Source organism: Pseudorca crassidens, chromosome 3, assembly GCF_039906515.1.
Source record: "Pseudorca crassidens isolate mPseCra1 chromosome 3, mPseCra1.hap1, whole genome shotgun sequence".
In the NCBI taxonomy this organism is placed as follows: domain Eukaryota; kingdom Metazoa; phylum Chordata; class Mammalia; order Artiodactyla; family Delphinidae; genus Pseudorca; species Pseudorca crassidens.
This window is the reverse complement of record NC_090298.1, coordinates 165,536,253-165,556,517: the sequence shown is the minus strand read 5'-3', so window position 1 is coordinate 165,556,517 and position 20,265 is coordinate 165,536,253. Positions and strand designations below refer to the sequence as shown.

Below are 20,265 nucleotides of genomic sequence, written 5' to 3'. Positions count from 1 at the left end.
GAGCCTTTTCTGGCCTGTCCTCCCACTTCCTGCCCCAAGAGAAGGCTGCCAGTTCAAGGTCCAGCCCTCAGGCTCTAATCCAAATCTGGGGTTTATTAGGGCCTTTTGAGACTTTAGTGAAAATTAAAGATCCCTCTCCAGAAAAACACGATGACATTTGGTTTAGAATGGGGTGGAGAATCCCATTCTTAAACTGCGGGAGTGGGGTGTATACCGCAGGGCTCCGGGGCCCCCCGGAGCCTCTGTCTCTCTCTGCCCGGGGTGGGGCTGAAGAGGCGGTGCTGCGGGCCTCCTTATCTCCGGAGCCAGCCTTGGCTCCCTGGCGCGGGGCCCCTCAGTCCGGGCTTTTTGCCATGGGGTCTCTGCTCCTCCTCTTGTTGCTGCTTTTGCTGTCGCCCTCCTACCCGCGAGGCGCGAGCGCGCGGAGGCGCCGGAGTGCGCGGACGCAAGGCCCGGGAGGCCCCTTTCCCGCGCCCCCGGAGACCTCAGCACCCTTCTGGGTGCGCATAAGCCCCGAGCTCAAGGCCGTGCCGCCGGGGGGCTCAGTGTGGCTCAACTGCAGCAGCAGCTGCCCCCTACCGGAGGGTTCCAGCCTCCGCACCGAGCTGCGGCGAGGCGACACGCTCAGTGGGCCCGGTTGGGTATCCTACCAGCTGCTGGATGTGAGGGCCTGGAGCTCCGATGTGCACTGCTTCGTCACCTGCGCGGGAGAAACGCGGGGGGCCACCGCCAGGATTACCGCCTACAGTGAGGGACAGGGGCTCAGGCCTGGCTGGGGTGCGGGGAGGAGGACGGAGCGGGGGTAACGGACAGTCGCGCTAGGGGGAGCCCTCGGACCTTGCCCAGCGGCCCCCTCTTGCTTTAGAACAGCCACGCAGCGTGATCCTGGAGCCTCCGGTCTTAATGGGCAGTGAGTACACTCTGCGCTGCCATGTGACACACGTGTTCCCCGTGGGCTTCCTGGTGGTGATTCTGAGGCGCGGTGGCCGGGTCATCTACTCCGAGAGCCTGGAGCGCTTCACCGGCCGAGATCTGGCCAACGTGACGCTGACTTACGCGTTACGCGCCAGGCCCAGTGACTTCGGGCAGCCCGTTACCTGCTACGCCCGCCTCAATCTCGATGGCCTGGTGGTCCTCAGTAGCTCGGCACCCATGACGCTGCCAGTCCTCGGTGAGGCACCCTTATAACCCTGGGAAGAGTGGGGAAGGGTTATGTGGGCCAAGCCAGAGCATGTCCATGCGGGTTGTCACACCTCCAAGTGCTCTGTTCCTAATTCTCCCCTCTTGTCTCCAGCTTGGAGTCCTGCGTCCAAAGCCTTGGCCTCCACCTCCATCGCAGCCCTTGTGGGGATCCTTCTTGTAGTGGGGGCCCTCTGCCTGAGAAAGTACCTGTCGATGAAGTCTCGGGCATAGAGGCAGTGGTCCATGCTGGCTGAGCTGGAGGAAAAAGGAATCTGGAACATTTGGGGGAACCTTGCCTGGATCAATAAAGCCTTCCTCAGCCAGCTTCTGCCCCTGGGCATAAAGGTACCCCATTAGTGCACCTCCTCTGACTGAAGTGGTCTTCTTTTTGGCCTTGCCTCTATCATTTTCTCCAAATTCCTGTCTCCCTGAGGGCACCTGAGGTTTTTCACTCTGGTCTCCCATGCTGGAGCCCCATTCCCTCCGCATTCCCAGCCGATGTAGTAAAAACCTCTCCCGCGGGCATTATCAATGCGGTGCAGAGGGGCAAGGCATGGGCCCAGGGGGGCTTTAGGCTGTGGGAAGGCTGGTTCATGGTTTGGCTTCTCCTGATTGGCTCCAGCGCTGCCACGCAGCAGCTCTGATTGGATGTTAAGTTTCCTACCCCCCTCGCCCTTTAGACCCTGCACTTTCCTGGAGGGCAGGGGTGGGGAGAGAACTAATCCCCATAGTTCACCATTAGTTCTGGGAGTGAGAGCACAGGTGGGCTGGGTCAAATGTACTTTGTGAGGAACGTGGATACGCAGAAAAGATACCCATGTGTTGACTGCGGGGAAGGAGCAACCAGATGGTGAGGTGGGGGGGGGCCGGTGGTGTATGTCACAGATTCGCATCCTGGAAACGTCCTGTTAGTCACCGGGCCTGGTGAGCACATGGAGGGTGTCCAAACCTGGAACCCAGATGCGGAGTCAAAAGTATCACAGTTGGTCTCTTGGTCTCGCGTGGACGCAGAATCGGGGCCTGCAGTGGATGCCTGGCAAGGCCCGCGTGGTCCAGGGCCCCGCCCGCCGAGCAGAAAGCGGATTCAGAGGCGCTCTTTGGCGGCTCCTGCTCACACAAGTCGCGTAGACACGTGCCCGCTGAACGCTGGGTAAATACAGACCCAGAGCCGAGCCGACCCTAATTTAGACGCCCGAGAACGCTGCGCGCAAGCACACACGTTCCCAACTCGCTGTCACTTTCGTCCCCGCCCCTTCTGTCGCGTGCGGGGGCGGAGCCAGAGAAAGACTAGAGGCGTAGCTGTAACCCTCAGCTCCCAGGGGTTAAAAGGGGAAGGATCAGTGAGGGAGGCATCCCCACATCCTCCCCTAGAGCCTTCTCATCCCCAGCCTGCACGTCTCAAATCTCTCCTAGCCCCCAACCCATCTCCGCTCCAAGGGGGGGGGCTGGTGGGAGGGGCTAAATGTGGAGGCGGAGCTCGGAGTCCAGCTCATTATCATAGCATCTAAGCAAGGGGTGGGGTGGGGGTTTGAGAAGGGCAACCCTGCATCCCCACCACCTCAGCGTCGCCGCCGGGGACGACGCTGGAGTGCGCAGCCGCCCCCAGAAGTCTCCGGGCAATGGGGCCGGCCTCCATGTAGACCCTGGGGGTCGCTCGCTCCTGCCAGCACGCCTTCATCAAAGCCGGTAGCCTGGTGCACGCTCGCCTTCCCGCCCTCCCCGCGCCGCCTCTGCTGCCGCCCCCTCCTTGGAAACCAAGTTACCAACGTTAAACCAATCCCCAAGCGCAACTCAGCCTCCTCCACACCCCACCCGCCGCGCCGCGCAGTCCTCTAGCCCAGCTCAGCGCTCGCGCTCCCCTCGCCTCCTGCGCTTCCCCCGCGGCGGCGATGCCAGGACCCTCGCCAGGGCTGCACCGGGCGCTGCTCGGCCTCTGGGCTGCCCTGGGCCTGGGGCTCTTCGGTCTCTCAGGTAAGAGCCGGTCCGGCTCAGGGTGGACAGGGCGGGGTCGTAGTTTCTGGACCTGAGAAGCGGCCACAAGCCCCTCCCCGCTCCTCCCTCGCCTCGCTCCCACGCTTCTGCCCCCACCTTGAGCCCAGGGCCTTCTTCTCTATCCCTCTTCCCCCACAACACACACTGGACACCAAGCTTCCGGACTCCTCGCTCACTCAGGTCTCTACCCTACCTTCTTCGAGATCCTGGGTGCTCTTCTGCACCCAGCCTCGAGCTCTGGAGACTCCATTATCTCCCCTGTCCCCTCCCGGGGTACCTCCTAACCCTCTGCTATGCACCATGGTCCACGGACTGGCATCTTCACCACTCGAAATCCACGAAGACCCAAATCTCACCAACTGCCGTGACTCCTAGGCACTGTTCCCGCTCCACCCGGAGCCCTGGAAACAGAGTCCATCGGCTGTTCCCGCGGTTCCTTTCATGAGCCCAGCCCCGCGTCCTCTTTCCGTACTCTTCACCCGGGTTTGGACTCCTCCCTTAACCTCGCTTGACTCAGCCTCATCTCTCTTTTGCCCTCGCTTCAACCAGTCTCCCCTTCTCCTGGCGAGAACCGTGAGAACCAGTCCGCTTCCCTTCCCCCACCCAGGGTCCCCTCTTCCCAGCATTGCTGTGTGCGTTGAAAACCCCATGTTTCCTCTCATCTCTCCCCTCCCCCCCATTCTTCTCCGTCACTCCATCCGCACCTTGGAGAGAAGGGCTCTCCGCTGCAATGTACCAGAGACACCCTCGAGGTCTGGACCGTGGGAGCGCGCTTGTAAACCTGAGACCTGGGCAGGACTTGGGACTCCTGGCTGTGGCCTCTGCTCATTCCCTGGGAATCCTGAGTCTGCATAGGGGCTCTTAGATCCCGGGGAGGTGGCTCCCAGGCTGAGCTCGCGTTTCTCCGGGCAGTGGTCGCGCAAGAGCCTTTCTGGGCGGACCTACAGCCCCGCGTGGCGCTCGTGGAGCGCGGGGGATCGCTGTGGCTGAATTGCAGCACCAACTGCCCACGGCCCGAGCGCGGTGGCCTGGAGACCTCGCTGCGCCGGAATGGGACCCAGAGGGGTTTGCGCTGGCTGGCGCGGCAGTTGGTGGACATCCGAGAGCCGGAGACCCAGCCCGTCTGCTTCTTCCGCTGCGCGCGACGCACACTGCAGGCTCGCGGGCTCATTCGCACTTTTCGTGAGTTCTCAGAGGCCAAGCTACTTTCCCTCCCTTCCAGGCCCCGCCCCCTGGGTAACGGGGTCCTCTCCTACAGGCCCCACCCTCTGGATCAGCACGCCCTCCCCCTCTTGGCCCCTGGGTTCCAAGCCACGTCGTGCTGAGCCCTGGCATTTCCAACAGCCGTGGTTCCCCCGTTGCAGAACGGCCGGATCGTGTAGAACTGGTGCCGCTGCCTGCCTGGCAGCCAGTGGGCGAGAACTTCACCCTGAGCTGTAGGGTCCCCGGCGCTGGGCCTCGTGGGAGTCTCACATTGACCCTGTTGCGGGGCGCCCGGGAGCTGATCCGCCGCAGCTTCTCCGGGGAGCCACCCCGAGCGCGGGGTGCGGTGCTCACAGCCACGGTACTTGCTCGGAGGGAGGACCATAGGGCCAATTTCTCGTGCCGTGCGGAGCTGGACCTTCGGCCGCATGGCCTGGGGCTGTTTGAAAACAGCTCAGCCCCCAGAGAGCTCCGAACCTTCGGTGAGTGGGTGTGAGGAGGGGACCCAGGGGGGTCGGGCCGATGTTTAAGAAGCTTGGAGGCAGAGAAATCTGAATTCTAATTCTTACCCTAACACTCACCAGCGGAAAGTTATTTTCCCCTCTGTGCCTTGAGGATAATACCATAATAGAGTGCCTGTAAAGCGCTTAGAACATATTGAGCGTTCAATACGTAAGTTCAAGCTCTGTTCTTCTACTCCCAGCCCTGCCTCCGGAACCCCCTCGCCTCGCTGCCCCCCGGCTCTTGGAAGTGGGCTCAGAAGGACCCGTAAGCTGCGCCATGGACGGGCTGTTTCCAGCCTCGGAGGCTGAGGTCTACCTGGCGCTGGGGGACCAGAGGCTGAGTCCCGATGTCACCCTCGAGGGGGACGCTCTCATGGCCACTGCCACAGCCACAGCTAGCGCAGAGCAGGAGGGCGCCAGGCAGCTGGTCTGCAACGTGACCCTGGGGGGCGAGAGTCGAGAGACCCAAGAGAACGTGACTGTCTACAGTAAGAGGGAGTGAAGTGGGGCCTCGGCGGCTCGGGGGTGGAGCCAGAGGAAGGCGAAGGCGGGGCAAATAGTGGGTGGGGCCCTGGTATCGGAATGGGCGTGGCCCGAGAGTCCCGAAGGGGCGGGGCAGATGGAAGACTCAATAGTAGCTGGAGAAGCGGAGTCTGAGCTGCCCAAAGGGGAAGGTCGCAGACCCGACGAGGATCCCTAGAGATGTGGCCTGACCACCTCAAAGGGGCGGGGCGAGAAGGGAGAGGAGCCTGAACAGCCCGAGGGGCAGGGCACGGTACCCACGGTTTGGCTGAAGTGGGGAAGGTTCGGGCTGATAAGGGGCAGCCTTGAACCGCAGGAGGGGCATGGTCAGTGGTCTCCCGGCCAATGCCCCGTCCCCAGGCTTCCCGGAACCCCTCCTGACCCTGAGCGAGCCCAACGCCCCCGAGGGGAAGATGGTGACAGTAACCTGCGCAGCCGGGGCCCGAGCCCTAGTCACACTAGACGGAATTCCAGCCGCGGTCCCGGGACAGCCCGCCCAGCTGCAGCTGAACGCCACCGAGAACGACGACAGGCGTGGCTTCTTCTGCGACGCCACCCTCGAAGTTGACGGGGAGACCCTGAGAAAGAACGAGAGTGCCGAGCTGCGCGTCCTATGTGAGTTGGCCTTTAACCTCTCACCTACCTCCGCCTGCCTGGTCTCTGGCCGTGTCATGGAAGTGGAGGATTTCCCCACGGTCCACGTCTAGCCTCTTGTATCCCATGCCCCTGCCCGCAGACGCCCCCCGGCTGGACGATTCGGACTGTCCCAGGAGCTGGACGTGGCCGGAGGGGCCTGAGCAGACGCTGCGCTGCGAGGCCCGTGGAAACCCAGAGCCCTCGGTGCACTGTGCGCGGCCCGACGGCGGGGCGGTGCTGGCCCTGGGCCTGCTGGGTCCAGTCACTCGCGCGCTCGCTGGAACTTACCACTGCACCGCAACCAACGTCCAGGGCCAGGCGGTCAAGGACGTGACTCTGACGGTGGAGTGTGAGTGGAGGTGCATAGGGCGCACCTCTGTCTGGTTCTCAGTGTCTAGGGGTGGCCTGACTACAGAGGAAGGTGGAAACAGGGTCTGAGGCGTGCCTTTGAGCAGGATTTTGAGAAAGGCAAGAGGCTGGTGAGCCGGATTAGGGGAAGATCTTAGAGAAGGATGGAGGGGAGGGGGTGGACGTGTCCACAGGAGCCTGGGGCCTGGCGTTTGAGCTGAGTCTTGGAAACGTGGGTGCTCCAAACCGGCTAACAATTTTTAAGCTAAAGACTGGGGAGGGTCCTGTGGGCACTTTGTAGGAATCAGGAAAAAAGCACACTTCAGGGCTCAGGAAGTCCCAAAACAGTGCACGGCTTGACTGGAGAGAAACTCCTTTGCTTTGGTGTCCCTGTGCAGAGCGTAGCCTACCCGCCTGGGATGGGAAAAAGGGTCTAGGGACATTAGACCTGTCCCTAAACCCCAAAACTCAACAACACCCTCCTCTCTAGACGCACCAGCGCTGGACAGTGTGGGCTGCCCTGAACGCATTACCTGGCTGGAAGGAACAGAGGCCTCCCTGAGCTGTGTGGCCCATGGGGTCCCACCACCCAACGTGAACTGTGTGCGCTCTGGGGAAGCCAGGGTCGTCGAGGGCACACTGCGTGTGGTCCGGGAGCACGCGGGCACCTACCGCTGCGAAGCCACTAATGCTCGAGGGTCTGCAGCCAAAAATGTAGCCGTCACGGTGGAATGTGAGTGGGGGCAACACAGGGCAGGACGGGGTACGTCGGAATCACCCTGTCCTGACTTCCAGTCCCTCTGCCCCCCAGATGGCCCCAGTTTTGAGGAGGTGAGCTGCCCTAGCAATTGGACGTGGGTGGAAGGATCTGGGCAACTGTTTTCCTGTGAGGTGGATGGGAAGCCAGAGCCGAGCGTGGAGTGCATTGGCTCCGGAGGCACCAGCGAGGGGGCGCTGCTGCCGCTGGCACCCCCAGACCCTGGTCCCAGAGCCCCTCAAATCCCTAGAGAACTGGCACCCGGAACCTACATCTGCAACGCCACCAATCAGCACGGTTCCGTGGTCAAGATGGTCACCGTGAGCGCGGAGTGTGAGCGAGGCCCAGGCGGGCGGGGAGTAGGGGGTGTTCCAGGTCCCGGCTTCTCCCTGAACAACGAGCCCCCCCGCCCCCACCCCATGGCTGTTTTGCAGCGCCACCGCAAATGGATGAATCTACCTGCCCGAGTCACCAGACGTGGCTGGAAGGCGCCGACGCTGCTGCGCTGGCCTGCTCCGCCCGGGGTCGCCCCTCCCCACAAGTGCTTTGCTCCCGGGAGGGCGCGCCCCGGCCGCAGCGGCTGCGCGTGTCCCGACAGGATGCAGGCATCTACCGCTGCCTGGCCACCAACGCGCACGGCACTGACGCCCGGATCGTCACCGTGGGCGTGGAGTGTGAGTTGCGGGCAGCACCAGATAGAGGGCATCCGGTCTCGGGCACAGTGACTAAAAGAGGTGGGATTCCCCGGGGGAGTTCAAGGGCACCTCCCCAGTCCCATTTCTGGGGACAAGGAATCCTGGCCTTAACATGAAATGTTAAGGGTAATGAAAACTCTAGGGAACAAGAGCCCGAGCCCGCCCCCGCCCCCTCAAGTTCTGGGTCTGAAGGGCCCTGGCGTGGGTCCCCACCTCCTTCCATTCAGTGAAGCAGGGCTCAGGATTTTAGCCCCGACAGCAGTCCAGTTGTAGGGGGATGGGGCTCTGAAGTGAGGCAGGATCTTTGCCTGCTCATCTCAAGAGGGACAGTCTCAGAAGGGGGCTCTCGGTCAGCGGCTGGCCCCTTCAACCTCCTGTCCCCTGTAGACCGCCCCGTCGTGGCCGAGCTGGCTGCCTCGCCTCCAGGAGGCGTGCGGCCAGGAGGGAACTTCACGCTGACCTGCCGAGCGGAGGCTTGGCCCCCAGCCCAGATCAGCTGGCGTGCGCCCCCAGGGGCGCTGAACATCGGCCTGTCAAGCAACAACAGCACGCTGAGCGTGGCGGGCGCTATGGGCAGCCACGGCGGCGAGTATGAGTGCGCAGCCACCAACGCGCATGGGCGCCACACCCGGCGCATCACCGTGCGCGTGGCTGGTAAGTAGCAGCTGGTGGGGGGGGGAGGCCTGGGCGAGGGATCTACAGGGGGCTGTGACCCGCGCCTTGGGACTCTTGACCCCGTCCCTGCCTCCCTCTCAGTCCCCACAGATGAGACAGAAGTGAGCCGGGGTGGAAATTAGGGGCGCCCTGGCGGGTGGGGCTTTGATGGCGCAGTGGGGGTGGCAAGTGGAAGGAGAGGGAGCTGACGAGCCCAAGGGAAGGGAACCTTCGGGGCTGTGACTGCTGTGAGGAGGGACTTAACTTTGGGTGGGTTCTGCGTGGTGAAGCCTTGATCCAATTCACCTTCCAGCGTGCGGCTGTGGAGAAGGGGGTCTGGAGAGGGACAGAGGCAGAGGATAGTGGTGGGAACCCAGCAGGATCCTGCTGCCGCTTCGCGTATCTCTGGGGCTGGGGTCTTTCTGGGGTGGAGGAATGACTGGGTTCCCCCCCGCCCCACCATCCTTTTGAGGGTGAGGAGAGTTGCTTGACTTCCTGGGTATCTCTGGGGCTAGGGGCTTAAATCCTCCCTGTGATGGGGTGGCCCATAAAATGGGTCTAGGGCCTCACCCGAGCTGGAGGTGGCCTTACTGGGGTCTCTCCTTTCCTCCAAGGCTGGGTTCCCTGGGGCTCCCTGCCAGGCACGTGAGAACTGACCTCATGCCTGTGGGGAGGGGCAGAAGTGGCCCGGGCTTGGTGTGTTGGATGGGTGGGGGGAGCTCGACCACCTTCTTCGAGCGTCCGCACTCCGCAGGTCCGTGGCTATGGGTCGCTGTGAGCGGCGCGGCTGGGGGCGCGGCGCTGCTGGCCGCGGGAGCCGGCCTGGCCTTCTACGTGCAGTCCACCGCCTGCAAGAAGGGCGAATATAATGTGCAGGAGGCTGAGAGCTCGGGTGAGGCCGTGTGTCTCAACGGCGCGGGTGCCGGCGCCGGCGGGGGCGGGGGCGCCGAAGGTGCAACTGAAGCTGCGGGCACCGCAGAGGCGCCGGCGGGGGGCGAGGTCTTTGCCATCCAGCTGACGTCAGCGTGAGCCTGCTCCCCTCTCCCCGCGGGCCGGGGGACGCCCCCCAGACTCACACGGGGGCTTATTTATTGTTCTATTTATTTATTTATTTATTTATTTATTTAATTCAATTCCAGGGGCGTCACCCCCCATTTTCTACCCCCCTTCCCCAATAAAGTTTTTATAAAGGACTTCGGCTCCATCTGTTTCAGTCCGCGATGCAGAAGCAACGCAGGGTTCGAATCCCAACCCTGTGGGTGTTTATTCAAAAAACCATTTTTGCTTTTGAGGGCCTACTACGTGTCAGGCACAGTCCAAGCCGCCATTTCGCGATGTGACCGGGAGTTTGCGCTCTCCGTGCCCTGTTTCGTGTTCTCCCTGGACCCTTGGGCGGGGGTGGGGACCTGGCTCCTTCCTCCCTCTCTATGCTTATCTCTTCCGCCCAGCGCTGCCCTCTAATCCGGCTAATGTTGGGGGTGGGAGCTGGGTGCTTCCCCCAGGCCTGCTTCCAGGAGGAGCTGAGGCTGCCTTCCCTGGATGGGTGGAGGCCTTTCCCAGGGGTCTGGGCATCGCCCCAGCCCTGAGGCCTTGCAGGGATGGGTAAAGGAAGCTGCAGCTCCGAGTGTCAGCCGCTGCGATGTCCCTCCTATTACAGGGTGCACCCCTGCCCCACCCTCAAGGCCTCCTCCCTCCTGTGTCCATCCGCGGTGCCTCAGTTTACCCACAAGCTGCCTTTCGACTTGGCCCATCACGATTCGGAAGAGACACATAGGGTATCAGCCACATCCCCGCCCCCTGCTCACCACCAGTCAACCCCCTCACCCCCCACAGCAGAAGGAGAGAACAGCTGGGCCTCCTCCACCCCCCGTTTCCTCCTCCCTCAAAAGCAGGAACACAGAGCTGCCAGAAGGAAGCGGGCCTGGACTGCTCCAGCTCCACCGGCTGCCCCCCACAAACATTTCGGGAGCAAAAGTGAGAGCAGGAAACTGGGGCACTAGAGGCTAAGCCAGTGCCGGGTGCCAGGTACAAAAGGCCACGAGGCCCAAACGTGGTGCAGCCCCTGCTGTCCGGCCCCCATCACCTCTCTCCTTGCCCACCCGCATCCTTGAGGTTCCGTGAATCCCAAACTCCTGCCTGCCACAGGGTCTTTGCTCTTGCCATTACCTCTGCCCCAGGTGTCCTCATTTCAAATAGTTCCTTTGTTTCTTCTGGCCGCACTGCCAGCATGTGGGATCTTAGTTCCCTGACCAGGGATCGAACCCGTGCCCCCCGCAGTGGAAGCGCAGATTCCTAACCCCTGGACCGCCAGGGAATTCCCAGCTAGTTCCTTACTGTCAGGTCTCTACACAAAGGTCACACCTGCTCAGAGAGGCTTTCCCTGAGAACACGGTAGCAGCCCAACTCCTCACCTCCTTACATACTTTATTTTCTCTGTAGCATGATCACTACTTGACATTCTATTAGATACTTACTGAATACCTGTTTACTGTCACTCTCGAATATTGGCTTTGCTAGGGATCTCTGTTCCATTCATAACTGAGTGCCTCATTGGGACCTGGCACACAGTAGTTGGTCAATAAATGTTGACTACGTCGATAAAAACAGCCAGGGGTTTGTAGACACACAGTCTGAGACCCTCGTGTGCTGTGTCTCTCCCCGAAGAGCTTCTCCATGCTGGGCACTGGTGGTGGTGGTGGGGGGGCATATCACGGTCAAGAACAGAGAGGTGGTGACCTTGGACCTCTGAAGTCATGGTCCAGTAGGGGAGATGAATGTGAATGAAATAACCCTGGACCAGTAGCGAGGTGAAACTTCTGGTAGGTTCTAAGAGAGAGATGAGCAAAGAGCTGAACTAGAGCCTGACGTGGGGTGGGAGGGGGGGTGTCCATTTTAGGCTGGGGGGGGGGTCAAGGAAGGGGTCTCTGAAGATGTGGTGTTGGGGCAGAGCCCACCCCCACTCCAGTGATGCGAAAGGCAGCAGCTACGGGAGACCTGGGGGAGGGTGTTTTGAGCCAAGCAAGGGGGGTACTGAATGAGTCAGGGATCCGAGGGCTGAGGAATCTGGACCCAAGCCTTCCCCACAGGCTCACTCAGGAGAGTCAAAGGGGGTCTCAGAGGGGCTCGCCTTCCCAGGGCCAGTGGACCTGCAGGCCTCACTCACCCCTCACAGCAGGGACCACTCCTGCCCACTCTGCATCTCACCCACCCTTGATACCCACCTCCTCCCTCCCTCCCTCCCAGTGAGTAGTGGTGGCCTGTGTGTCCTGGCAACAGGGGTAGAGCTCAGCGTCTCCCATGTGGCTTTTGGCTTCAGGTTGGGGACACACTTTGGTGGGGTTAGAGAGATCTTGAAAGGGAGGAGGGGACACAGTAGGGACTGGTGTGTGAAAGGATGCAGGATGGAGACATTCTCTAGGCAAGGGTGGAGCTGCCAGATACAGGGCCCACTTGTGTGTGTATCACTGTGGGCCAACTTGTGCCACCTATGTTTCTTTCATGTGTGTCTGTATCGTGCATGTGTATGTGTCCTGTGTGTACATCAACACGTGTGTCTATTGGTGGATGTGCGTCTGTCAATGTCTTGCTGTCTTGTGTGTGGTCTGTCTCGTGATTGTCAGCACATATGTGTCTGCTGATGCGTCTCTGGCCGTGCCGCAAGGCATGTGGGATCTTAGTTCCCTGACCAGGGATTGAACCTGTGCCCCCTACAGTGGAAGCGGGGAGTCTTAACCACTGGACCCCCGGGGATGTCCCACTGTGTGTATCTTTCTGAACGTGTTGTCTGTCTCTGCATGTGGTGGCTGTCGCCCTGTATGGGGTGCTGTAATGAATGGGGCTAATTCCCAGGTGGTGCCTGTCTACACGACTGTGTGTGTCCCTCAGAACCCCACCGAGAAAACCCCTTCCCCACATTCCTGGGCCAGGGGAGAGGCGGGGGAGAGCGCGCAAGGTGGGATCCCAAAGTCACAGTGCCCTTTATCTGAGAAGTTTTGCTCTTTATTGTCACTGCTATTAACAATATGAGTTTCACAGCCACGAGCATTTCCTGAGGGGGTGAGGTTCTCAGCCAAGCCTGGCTGAAGCAGGGGCCAAGGAGGGGGCCAGTGACCCCGTGAGCCAGGAGCTCTGGGGCCTGAGGCCTGGGTCTTCCACCTGGTGTCTCTGAATGGGGAGGGGGCAGAGAGGAGGCAGGCTGCACCCCTCAAGACCCAAGTTCTTTCCCCTAGGAGGCCTTCAGCCCATTCTTCCCCTGGAGAAACTGAGGCAGGACAGGCTCGGCTGGGTGAGGAAAGGCTTACCCTTCCTGAGTTGGGACTGGGTGGGGACCCAGCAACACCCCACATCTGCCACACAGCCTCTTGGGCTGGACACTTTTCCTGGGCACCAGCCAGCAGCTGGAGCACCGGGTACCATATTTCTTGTACCTGGGATGGGAGTGCAAGAAACCAACATTCAGCAGGGGCCCAGAAATCACCACGGGTGAGCCCCGTTCCCCAAGAGGTGGGTGTTTCCTCTTCCGCAAACCCCACACCGGCTAAGCATGGACTGATGCGAAGACCCCACCCCAAATCCCTCCTCCATTCTGAGGACCTGATACCACAGGCGTTGCAGAGGGGGGTCCCATCTTCGGCATCTCTCCAGAGTGGGGTCCTCTGGGTCCTACAGGAAGCACAGCGTCGGGGCCCTGAAAGGGAAGAGGCCAAAGGGCAAGGGTCAGAGGCCAAGAGTCCGAGCTCAGGAGGCCTGTGTGGGATGGGCATTTTGGGGGGGTGGGGTCTCTGTGAAGGCCCCACCCAGCTCCGGGCCAGCCCCGGTGTTGCCAGATCTAAGACAGAGGGAAAGCCAAGAAGGGAGACAGATGGCAAAGCTCAGCAGAGGAAGAAGCCGGGGGCGTGGGTGACTCAGCCTGAGTGGAGGGGGATGCTGAGACTCCTGGATGGGTCTAAATAGGGAAGCGGGATGGGGAGAAAGACAAGGAAGAAATGAAACTGTACCCCCCCCAAGTATTTATAGCTCTCAAGTCTCCAGGACTCACCCAGAGCCTCGCTGCCTCTTGCGTTGGTCTCTGGGACTCTGGCAGGGCCTGGTGGGGGACCCTGAGAGCGGGTGCTGCAGGCCAGGCTGGGGAGTAGACAAGGTGTTAGCACCGAGGGTCTGTCTGTATGCTGTCCCAGATAGCCCCCAATGGAAGATTTACGATCAGGCAACCCCCAAGGAGGCATCTGATGTCTGAAAGTCCTGGCCTTGCACCTCATTAATATCACAGACATAACCATTTGAAAAGACAGTAAGCCTGGGGCCAGCCTGCCAGGTTTGTTTTTGTTTTGTTTTGCTTTTTTTTTTTTTGGCTGCAACCAGCGGCTTGTGGGAATTTAGTTCCCCGACTGTGGATGGAACCCCGGCCCACGGCAGTGAAAGTCCACGTCTTAACCACTGGACTGCCAGGGAATTCCCCAGCCTGCCAGGTTGAAAGCTCAGCTCTCCCACCTCTTTGCCATGTGACCAAGGACAAGAGATCTCATCCTCTGCGCCTTAGTTTCTGCATCTGTAAAGTGGGCCTCACGGGGTTCAGCGAGCCCATACACACCAAGTGCTACCTGTTACCTCTATGACTGTTGTCATGTCTGACAAACGGTAGCTATTATCATTGCTGGAAAAACTAACAGAAGCAGCAGCCCCGGGTATGGTCAGGCCTCTTAAGAGGAGACCCAGGCTCAGACCTGGCTGTGACTGGCTCATAACAGCAGGGACAGGGACTGACACCAGCCTGAGGTCTCGCTCAGAGATGGGGCCATTTGTAGGGCAGGGCTGAGGTGGGAGTCCATGACGGCATTCCTGGGAGCACCTGCCCCCGGGCCTCTGCACTGTTACCACTGTTACTTGCATAAAGGATGCCCTTGCTCAGGTCAGCCCCTACCTGTAGGTGGGTATGATCTGTAGGCTGGAATCTGGCTTTATCTGAAACTTCAGGGTCACCCCCTCGAACTGGGGGTCCACTTTCTCGGCGCCCCGCTGGGGGTTCGACTGCTTCCGGGGTCTCCTCTGTGGCTGGGCTGAAGAGGCCGGGGGAGCCACTCGGGGCCCCAGGCTGCGGCTCTGCTGGCTGACTGGGGTCAGCATGTTCTTGGTATCCTTGGCCAGAGGTAGGGCTCCCAGAGTCTCCAGGGCCTTCGGCTCCCAGCAGGGCCCTAGGGCCTGAGTGTCCCAGGTGGCGGGCTGGGCCAGCCCCTCTGCTGTCTCTTGGAGGAAGTGAAGGGCGGTGACCGAGTCCTGGTGTGCAGGCCAGAAGGACCTGGGGACAAGGGGCAGTGCGGTCACCCCACTCCCTGGGCGGTACCTACATGAGTCTCAGGCACAGGGGGCAAGAAGAACTGTATAGCCTCTGACCCCCATATGACTCCAAGTATCCCTGGGGACCGGGACCTCTTCCTTGTAAGTACCAGGAACTAACATTTTGACCCCTGAGTAACCCCAGGAACCAGAGGTCATGATCCCTTGACCACTGGGCCAGGTTGGGGGAAGGGCCGCTCCTTAACGCACCTGCCACTGGGTCTGAGGCATCCTGGGGTCTTTGGTGCCTGCTGGGTAGCGAGTTCCGGGGGCGGTTCGGGGTCCAGACAGGGCGGCGCCAGCAGCTCTCGAAGCATCGACAAGTCCGGGGCTGGCTCGGCCTCCATTGTGCCCCAGCCCTTACCCACTTCCCAAATCTCGCCCGGCCCCGCCCACGCCGGGCCCACCCGATGAGCCCCACCTGCTTGGGGCGGGGGCGCTTCTGGCCCTGGGTGCAAGGAGCTCCACCTGAGGGGGGCGGGGCCAGTGGGATCGGGCGCCTCTGACCTGCGATATTGGGCACGGGCTTCGAAGCCTCCACCCTCAGGCCAGCCTCCGTCCTCTCTCCCTTCCGACCCTGCTTAGGTGGCCTGATCACCCCTTTCGGCCAAGAGCAGCCTGGACCCCTCCAAATCCTTCCGCGGCTGAGGGGCGGGGCCTTGCCACGCTGATCCTCAGGCTCGCGGGCCCTCACTATGAGGCCTCTTTCTCAGTTTCCCGCTGGCCCATCACCACCGTGGGAGGGGAAAGCTGGAGGCCTGGAAGTTGCAGTTGTAGACCCCAGGGCCTGTACTCCCACCCGCACCCCCCGCAAGGACACTCAAGATGCCGGAAGTCTGTGAGCCGGTTTTATTATCTCTCCGATTAGGTTCCACCCCTATCCACACCCCCATTTTCAGGGGTTTGGGGGAGGCTGACCCAACAGGGGCCCTGTCCCCACCAGAGCCTGGACGCGGGATCTCTCTGAAGCACGCGTTCTGGCCTTCCGGTTGCTTCCGCCATCTCTCCCGGGCCTGTCCCGTGCTCTGGGCGGGGCTGGCAACTTGGCTATTCCTCCAGTCCTGGCCCTGGGGCCGTGAGTGTCTGGGACCATCCAGCTGCGTGAGTCAGTGGGGCTTGGGGACGTGGCCGTCCACGTAGAAGTTCCTGGTGATCTTGGGCAGGGTGAATTCAGCCCCTTCCAGCTCAGGTGTCAGCACAATCTGGCAGCCCAGCCGGGAGTTCTCTTGGAGGAGGGGGGCCATGTCCAGCATGTCGTCCTCCCTGGAGCAAGGGGGGCAGCGATTATTAATGGGTCTGGGGGAGTGGCCAGAAAGGAAGCTCTCCTGCCAGCAGCAGGAGCAGGGAGAAAAGCTGGGGCTGCCCTCTGCTGCTGACGGGGTGGAACTCTGGACACCCGGAACGCCAAGGCTCAGCAACCAAGCCCTGCAGCTCAGAGCTGGGAGGGGCCCCCCTGCTCACCTCTCGTCAGGAGGAGGCAGAAGGTCCAGGTGGTCCTCGCTCACATACACGTGGCAGGTGGAGCACGCCAGGGAGGCTTCACAGGCTCCTGGGGACAGCAAGTGAGGGAGCATTGGTAAGGGGAGTGGTCAGGCAGGTGCCATTCAGTGAAGGACATAAAGGAGAATCCCTTTGTTTCTTTATTATTATTATTTTATTTTTATTTTTTGGCCACACCACATGGATTGGGGATCTTATTTCCCCGACCAGGGATCAAACCCAGGTCCACGGCAGTGAGAGCCAAGTCTTAACCGCTGGACCACCAGGGAATTCCCAAGAATCCCTTCGTTTCACCACTCGACCCTCATTTCTCCCTCCCGGGCCTGCACGCCCACTGTGGGCACCCTCCACCCACCCTGTCATTGACTTAGCTGGCTGTTCCTGACCTGCACATAGTTTTTGCAAAAGGACGCCCAGGGTTTCCCCCAAACTCCCCAGCAGGCTGAGGACCAGGCTGGATACCTGGAATCGTTAATGAGCGTGGACCTGACTTCAGTGTAGCTGAGAGGGGACAGGCCAGGCAGGTTTCCTGTAGCCTGTGGGCCCTTGCTGCGACCCTGCCACTGTGCTGGACTTCCCTGCTGCTGCTGAAGGAGGGACCGGCTCACTCAGCATCTAATGCTGCAGCAGGGGAAGGGGTTAGGGAATAAGGGTTGGAAGATGGGGAGTCTGGGATTTCCTGCTTGCCCCTGGACACGTTCCCAACCTTCTGATTGATCACTGGGAACTGTGCTCCGAAATAATGTTCCTCCTGGCCTAAAGCCTTCCAAAGGTTTTTTTCTTTTTTCCCCCCCAAAGGGTTTTTATAGCTAGAATAAAACCCAAACCCCTCCACTCAGTCCTTGAGATGCTCCCACCCCCACACTCACCCACTTCAGCCACACCGGCCCCCTCACTCAACTCCTCCATGCCAAGCTCATCCCCACCACCGGACCTCTGCATCTTCCATACTCTTGATCTGGAATGCTCTTCTCTCCACTCCTTCCATGGCTACGTCCTTGTTGTCTTTGGGGACTCAACTGTCCTCCAAGTGCCCCATTTCTTGTCCTTCCCCTGACCCTTGTTATCTCTTAAATAATTTCTGGACAGTATTTATCACAGTGTGAAATTACCATCATAATTTCTGGGTTTACCTGTGCTCTGTCAACCTGCCCTCTTCTCTCTGTACTCAGCACTGAGCCTGGCAGGTTGTAGATGCTCGAGAGATACTTGTTATAAGTGAACGGGACAGAATTCTCTTTTCACTTCCGGACATGTCAGACAATAAGGGTGGTGCTGCAAGGCAGCCTCCTGAACCAGCAGACCATCCCTGTGGGCTACGGTGACTAATTTGCCCACCCTTCCAGTCTCTGGGGAAGAAACTGTCTGGGCCTCGAAACTGCCAGTAGTTCCCAGGCATCTCTTCCTCAGCCCTCTTTCCCAACTCGTTAGCGTCCTTACCCCATGAGACAGATTATCTAATGTAATCGTCCCAACTACTCACTGCACACCAACTATATGCCAGGTACTACACACTACACATGAGATCTGTTTAATCCTCACAGCAATCTGGTGAGATAGGAACTAAATTATCCCATTTTATAGATGAGGCCAAGAGATGCTAAGGACCTTGCTCACGGTCACACAGTTGGCAACAGCAAAATCTGAACACAGCGCACTTGCCTTGAAAACTCATGTTCTAATCTCTGTCATGAACTGCCAATCACTGGATTCCAGAACAGAACTTTAGGTAGGTTTGCTATGACCCCCACGCCCCACACACACATTCCTACAACTCTCCCCGTCTAATGATTAAATCAGCTCCCTATTACATATACCCAACAGCTAACCCTGTACACTTTTTGTTTGTTTGTTTGTTTTTGTTTTCGTTTTTGCTTTTGCTTTTGCGGTACGCGGGCCTCTCACTGCTGTGGCCTCTCCCGTTGCGGAGCACAGGCTCTGGACGCGCAGGCCCAGCAGCCATGGCTCACGGGCCCAGCCGCTCCGCGGCATGTGGGATCCTCCCAGACCGGGGCATGAACCCCCGTCCCCTGCATCGGCAGGCGGATCCCCAACCACTGCGCCACCAGGGAAGCCCCCTGTACACTTTTTAAAAGACTGCTCTTCCCAGTTGCTCATGATATAATTACATGTTTATGCATGGGATTATTGTCCCTATTAGGTTGAAATTGGTGTGAAATGACACGGGCCTTATCTGTTTTTTACATTGCTACCTGGCACACAGTAAGTGTTCAATATTCATAGAAGAGCAGCACAGATTAGTGGCTAAAATAGGCTGGGTTTGCTTGAATCTAGTTTTGCCACTTACTTGAACTTGGACCAGGTCTGCTCAACCTAAGGCTCAGTTTCCTCACCTATAAGATAGGATAATATTCTCCCCTCCTGCATAAAGTTTTCACGGAATAGATTCAATCAGTTAATATGTGTTAACAAGCTTAAAGTAATGTCTGCTATTATTGTATTTCCTCTAACAAATACTGATTTAATACCTGTTACATCTAAATACCATGACAGGCAACAAATAAGTGTGAACAAGGCAAACAGGGTTTCTGATCTGATTCTGGGGAGAGATGACTAAGAAGGAAACAAAACAATGAGAAGTGCTACGCAGAGAATAAAACACACTGAGATGACAGTTATCGGGGCATGGGGACTTTAGTTGGACCGAGGGGGACAAGACTGTCAGGAAGATGACATTTACATCGGGACCTGAAGGATGAGAAGGAGCCAGAAGATCTGGTGGGAAAGCACTTCTGATGGAACGGCAAATGCGAAGGCCTTGAAGCAGGCATGAACTGGGCTGTTTGAAGAAGAGCAAGAAAGCCAGTGTGGCTAGAAGAGAGGGAGGAAAAAGGAAGAGAATACAAGCTCCTGGAGGGCAGGAGTTTTAGTAACCTCTAGCAAATGCTCAATAAATAACTGCTGAATGAATGAAGGTTAAGAGGCAGGGAATGAGACTGTGGTGAGGAGTCTGAAGTTTACCCATGTTTGGTGGGAAGCCATGCAGGGTTAAGTAGTGGAGAATCATATCTGACTTATGGGGTTTTTTTAACGAATGAATACGGGCCTCCCCAGTTCCCTGTGCCCGGCTCCCACCTTCCAGATCCACCCCATGGCGCTGGGCCAGGTAGAGAACATTGTCCCCGACTCTGCCGCTCACCGGAATCCGTTGGCCTGACCGGTCTACGAACACCACGTTCACCCTGAGGACAGATCGGGGTGCAGATGACGAACTGGATGATGGGCACAGGGACCAGGTGTAATCTAGGATTAGGGAGTCGCGTTTGGGGCTTGATGGACAGGGGATTAGGGTGATACAGAAGGGGGACCCAGGGATGAGGCTGTAGGGCTAGGTGAGGACCGGAGAAACCTCGTGAAATTAGTAATGGGGGACCTGGCCCCCAAACTCACACGTCCCCGGGCCGCTCGGGGCCGCCGGCTTCTTCCTCCCCCGCCGGGCGCGAGCCTAGAAAACACGGTTGGGTGAGCAGCCATGCCGCGCTCGGCCGGCGTCCAATAGGTTAACGCTGCCCGTCCGGAGCGCCCCAGGTACCTGTCGCCCGGAACTTCTTGGCTGTCGCAGGCGCCGCCGCCGCCGCCTCCCCGGACCCCCAAAAGCCCCCGGGTCGGCACCACCAGGCACCCCTGGCCGCTCGCAGTAGGAACCCAGCATTCACGCCTCCCCAGGCCACGGAGGCGGCCATGACAGGCATCATGTGACCCAGAGACTAAGTATGCGCCGTGGCGCACGCGAGAGAGATGGGCCCGTAATTGCCCGAACATAAGCGCCGACATTTTTGCGTGGGGGCGTGCGACAGAAGTGAGTCCAGGAGGAGGCTTGCCAGAGTGAGGAGCCGGGCAGGCTCGGCTGCACCAAGACCTGCAGGGCTTTCCCAGACCTCCCACCAGGCCCACTGTTATCCCAAGAACCAGCCAGGTC

At 59.5% G+C, this 20,265-nt stretch overlaps 4 protein-coding genes across 13 annotated transcripts; 2 read left to right on the top strand and 2 right to left on the bottom strand.

Moving 5' to 3' along the window:
- The first annotated feature begins 93 nt into the window (after positions 1-93).
- Positions 94-2,001, top strand: ICAM4 (intercellular adhesion molecule 4 (Landsteiner-Wiener blood group)). Its single transcript, XM_067733820.1, has 3 exons — positions 94-747; positions 866-1,171; positions 1,295-2,001. The coding sequence occupies exons 1-3, from the start codon at positions 168-170 to the stop codon at positions 1,411-1,413; spliced, it is 1,005 nt and encodes a 334-aa protein (XP_067589921.1). The 5' UTR covers positions 94-167; the 3' UTR covers positions 1,414-2,001.
- Positions 2,002-2,818: 817 nt separating this feature from the next.
- On the top strand, positions 2,819-9,685 carry ICAM5 (intercellular adhesion molecule 5). Of its 2 annotated transcripts, none has more exons than XM_067733818.1 (11): positions 2,819-3,153; positions 4,087-4,356; positions 4,539-4,859; positions 5,081-5,368; positions 5,877-6,017; positions 6,139-6,387; positions 6,877-7,119; positions 7,198-7,476; positions 7,578-7,817; positions 8,226-8,492; positions 9,247-9,685. In XM_067733818.1, the coding sequence occupies exons 1-11, from the start codon at positions 3,072-3,074 to the stop codon at positions 9,519-9,521; spliced, it is 2,655 nt and encodes an 884-aa protein (XP_067589919.1). In that variant the 5' UTR covers positions 2,819-3,071; the 3' UTR covers positions 9,522-9,685. The 2 variants fall into 2 exon arrangements, with proteins under 2 accessions (XP_067589919.1, XP_067589918.1); XM_067733817.1 differs by having other exon boundaries at positions 2,821-3,153; positions 5,763-6,017.
- Positions 9,686-12,541: 2,856 nt separating this feature from the next.
- On the bottom strand, positions 12,542-15,549 carry ZGLP1 (zinc finger GATA like protein 1). Its single transcript, XM_067733816.1, has 5 exons — positions 15,036-15,549; positions 14,413-14,787; positions 13,531-13,616; positions 13,086-13,179; positions 12,542-12,919 (listed from the first exon to the last, which is right to left on the bottom strand). The coding sequence occupies exons 1-5, from the start codon at positions 15,170-15,172 to the stop codon at positions 12,790-12,792; spliced, it is 822 nt and encodes a 273-aa protein (XP_067589917.1). The 5' UTR covers positions 15,173-15,549; the 3' UTR covers positions 12,542-12,789.
- A 110-nt stretch (positions 15,550-15,659) lies between these two features.
- On the bottom strand, positions 15,660-20,263 carry FDX2 (ferredoxin 2). 9 transcript variants are annotated; one of them, XM_067733807.1, is made up of 6 exons: positions 19,879-20,263; positions 19,737-19,791; positions 19,486-19,528; positions 19,035-19,157; positions 16,287-16,374; positions 15,660-16,088 (listed from the first exon to the last, which is right to left on the bottom strand). In XM_067733807.1, the coding sequence occupies exons 1-6, from the start codon at positions 20,118-20,120 to the stop codon at positions 15,932-15,934; spliced, it is 708 nt and encodes a 235-aa protein (XP_067589908.1). In that variant the 5' UTR covers positions 20,121-20,263; the 3' UTR covers positions 15,660-15,931. The 9 variants fall into 9 exon arrangements, 8 of the variants coding, with proteins under 8 accessions (XP_067589908.1, XP_067589909.1, XP_067589910.1 ...); XM_067733808.1 differs by having other exon boundaries at positions 19,422-19,528; positions 19,879-20,178; XM_067733809.1 differs by having other exon boundaries at positions 19,035-19,125; positions 19,879-20,178.
- Between the last annotated feature and the right edge of the window lie 2 nt (positions 20,264-20,265).

Bases quoted from the DNA above. Each gene is read 5' to 3' on its own strand.
- ICAM5 (XM_067733817.1), top strand. From the start codon at position 3,072: ATGCCAGGACCCTCGCCAGGGCTGCACCGGGCGCTGCTCGGCCTCTGG. The intron at 3,154-4,086 runs GTAAGAGCCGGT...TTCTCCGGGCAG, and splicing joins GGGGCTCTTCGGTCTCTCAG to TGGTCGCGCAAGAGCCTTTC. The intron at 4,860-5,080 runs GTGAGTGGGTGT...TTCTACTCCCAG, and splicing joins CAGAGAGCTCCGAACCTTCG to CCCTGCCTCCGGAACCCCCT.
- ZGLP1 (XM_067733816.1), bottom strand. From the start codon at position 15,172: ATGGAGGCCGAGCCAGCCCCGGACTTGTCGATGCTTCGAGAGCTGCTG. The intron at 13,617-14,412 runs GTAGGGGCTGAC...TCTACTCCCCAG, and splicing joins CAGATCATACCCACCTACAG to CCTGGCCTGCAGCACCCGCT. The intron at 12,920-13,085 runs GTCCTCAGAATG...CTCCCATCCCAG, and splicing joins TGCAACGCCTGTGGTATCAG to GTACAAGAAATATGGTACCC.
- FDX2 (XM_067733807.1), bottom strand. From the start codon at position 20,120: ATGTCGGCGCTTATGTTCGGGCAATTACGGGCCCATCTCTCTCGCGTG. The intron at 19,529-19,736 runs GTGAGTTTGGGG...ATCTGTCCTCAG, and splicing joins CCCGAGCGGCCCGGGGACGT to GGTGAACGTGGTGTTCGTAG. The intron at 16,375-19,034 runs GTCCCGATGTAA...TGCTGTCCCCAG, and splicing joins GGCTCCTTCTCATCCTTCAG to GAGCCTGTGAAGCCTCCCTG.
- ICAM4 (XM_067733820.1), top strand. From the start codon at position 168: ATGGGGTGGAGAATCCCATTCTTAAACTGCGGGAGTGGGGTGTATACC. The intron at 748-865 runs GTGAGGGACAGG...CTCTTGCTTTAG, and splicing joins CGCCAGGATTACCGCCTACA to AACAGCCACGCAGCGTGATC. The intron at 1,172-1,294 runs GTGAGGCACCCT...TCTTGTCTCCAG, and splicing joins CATGACGCTGCCAGTCCTCG to CTTGGAGTCCTGCGTCCAAA.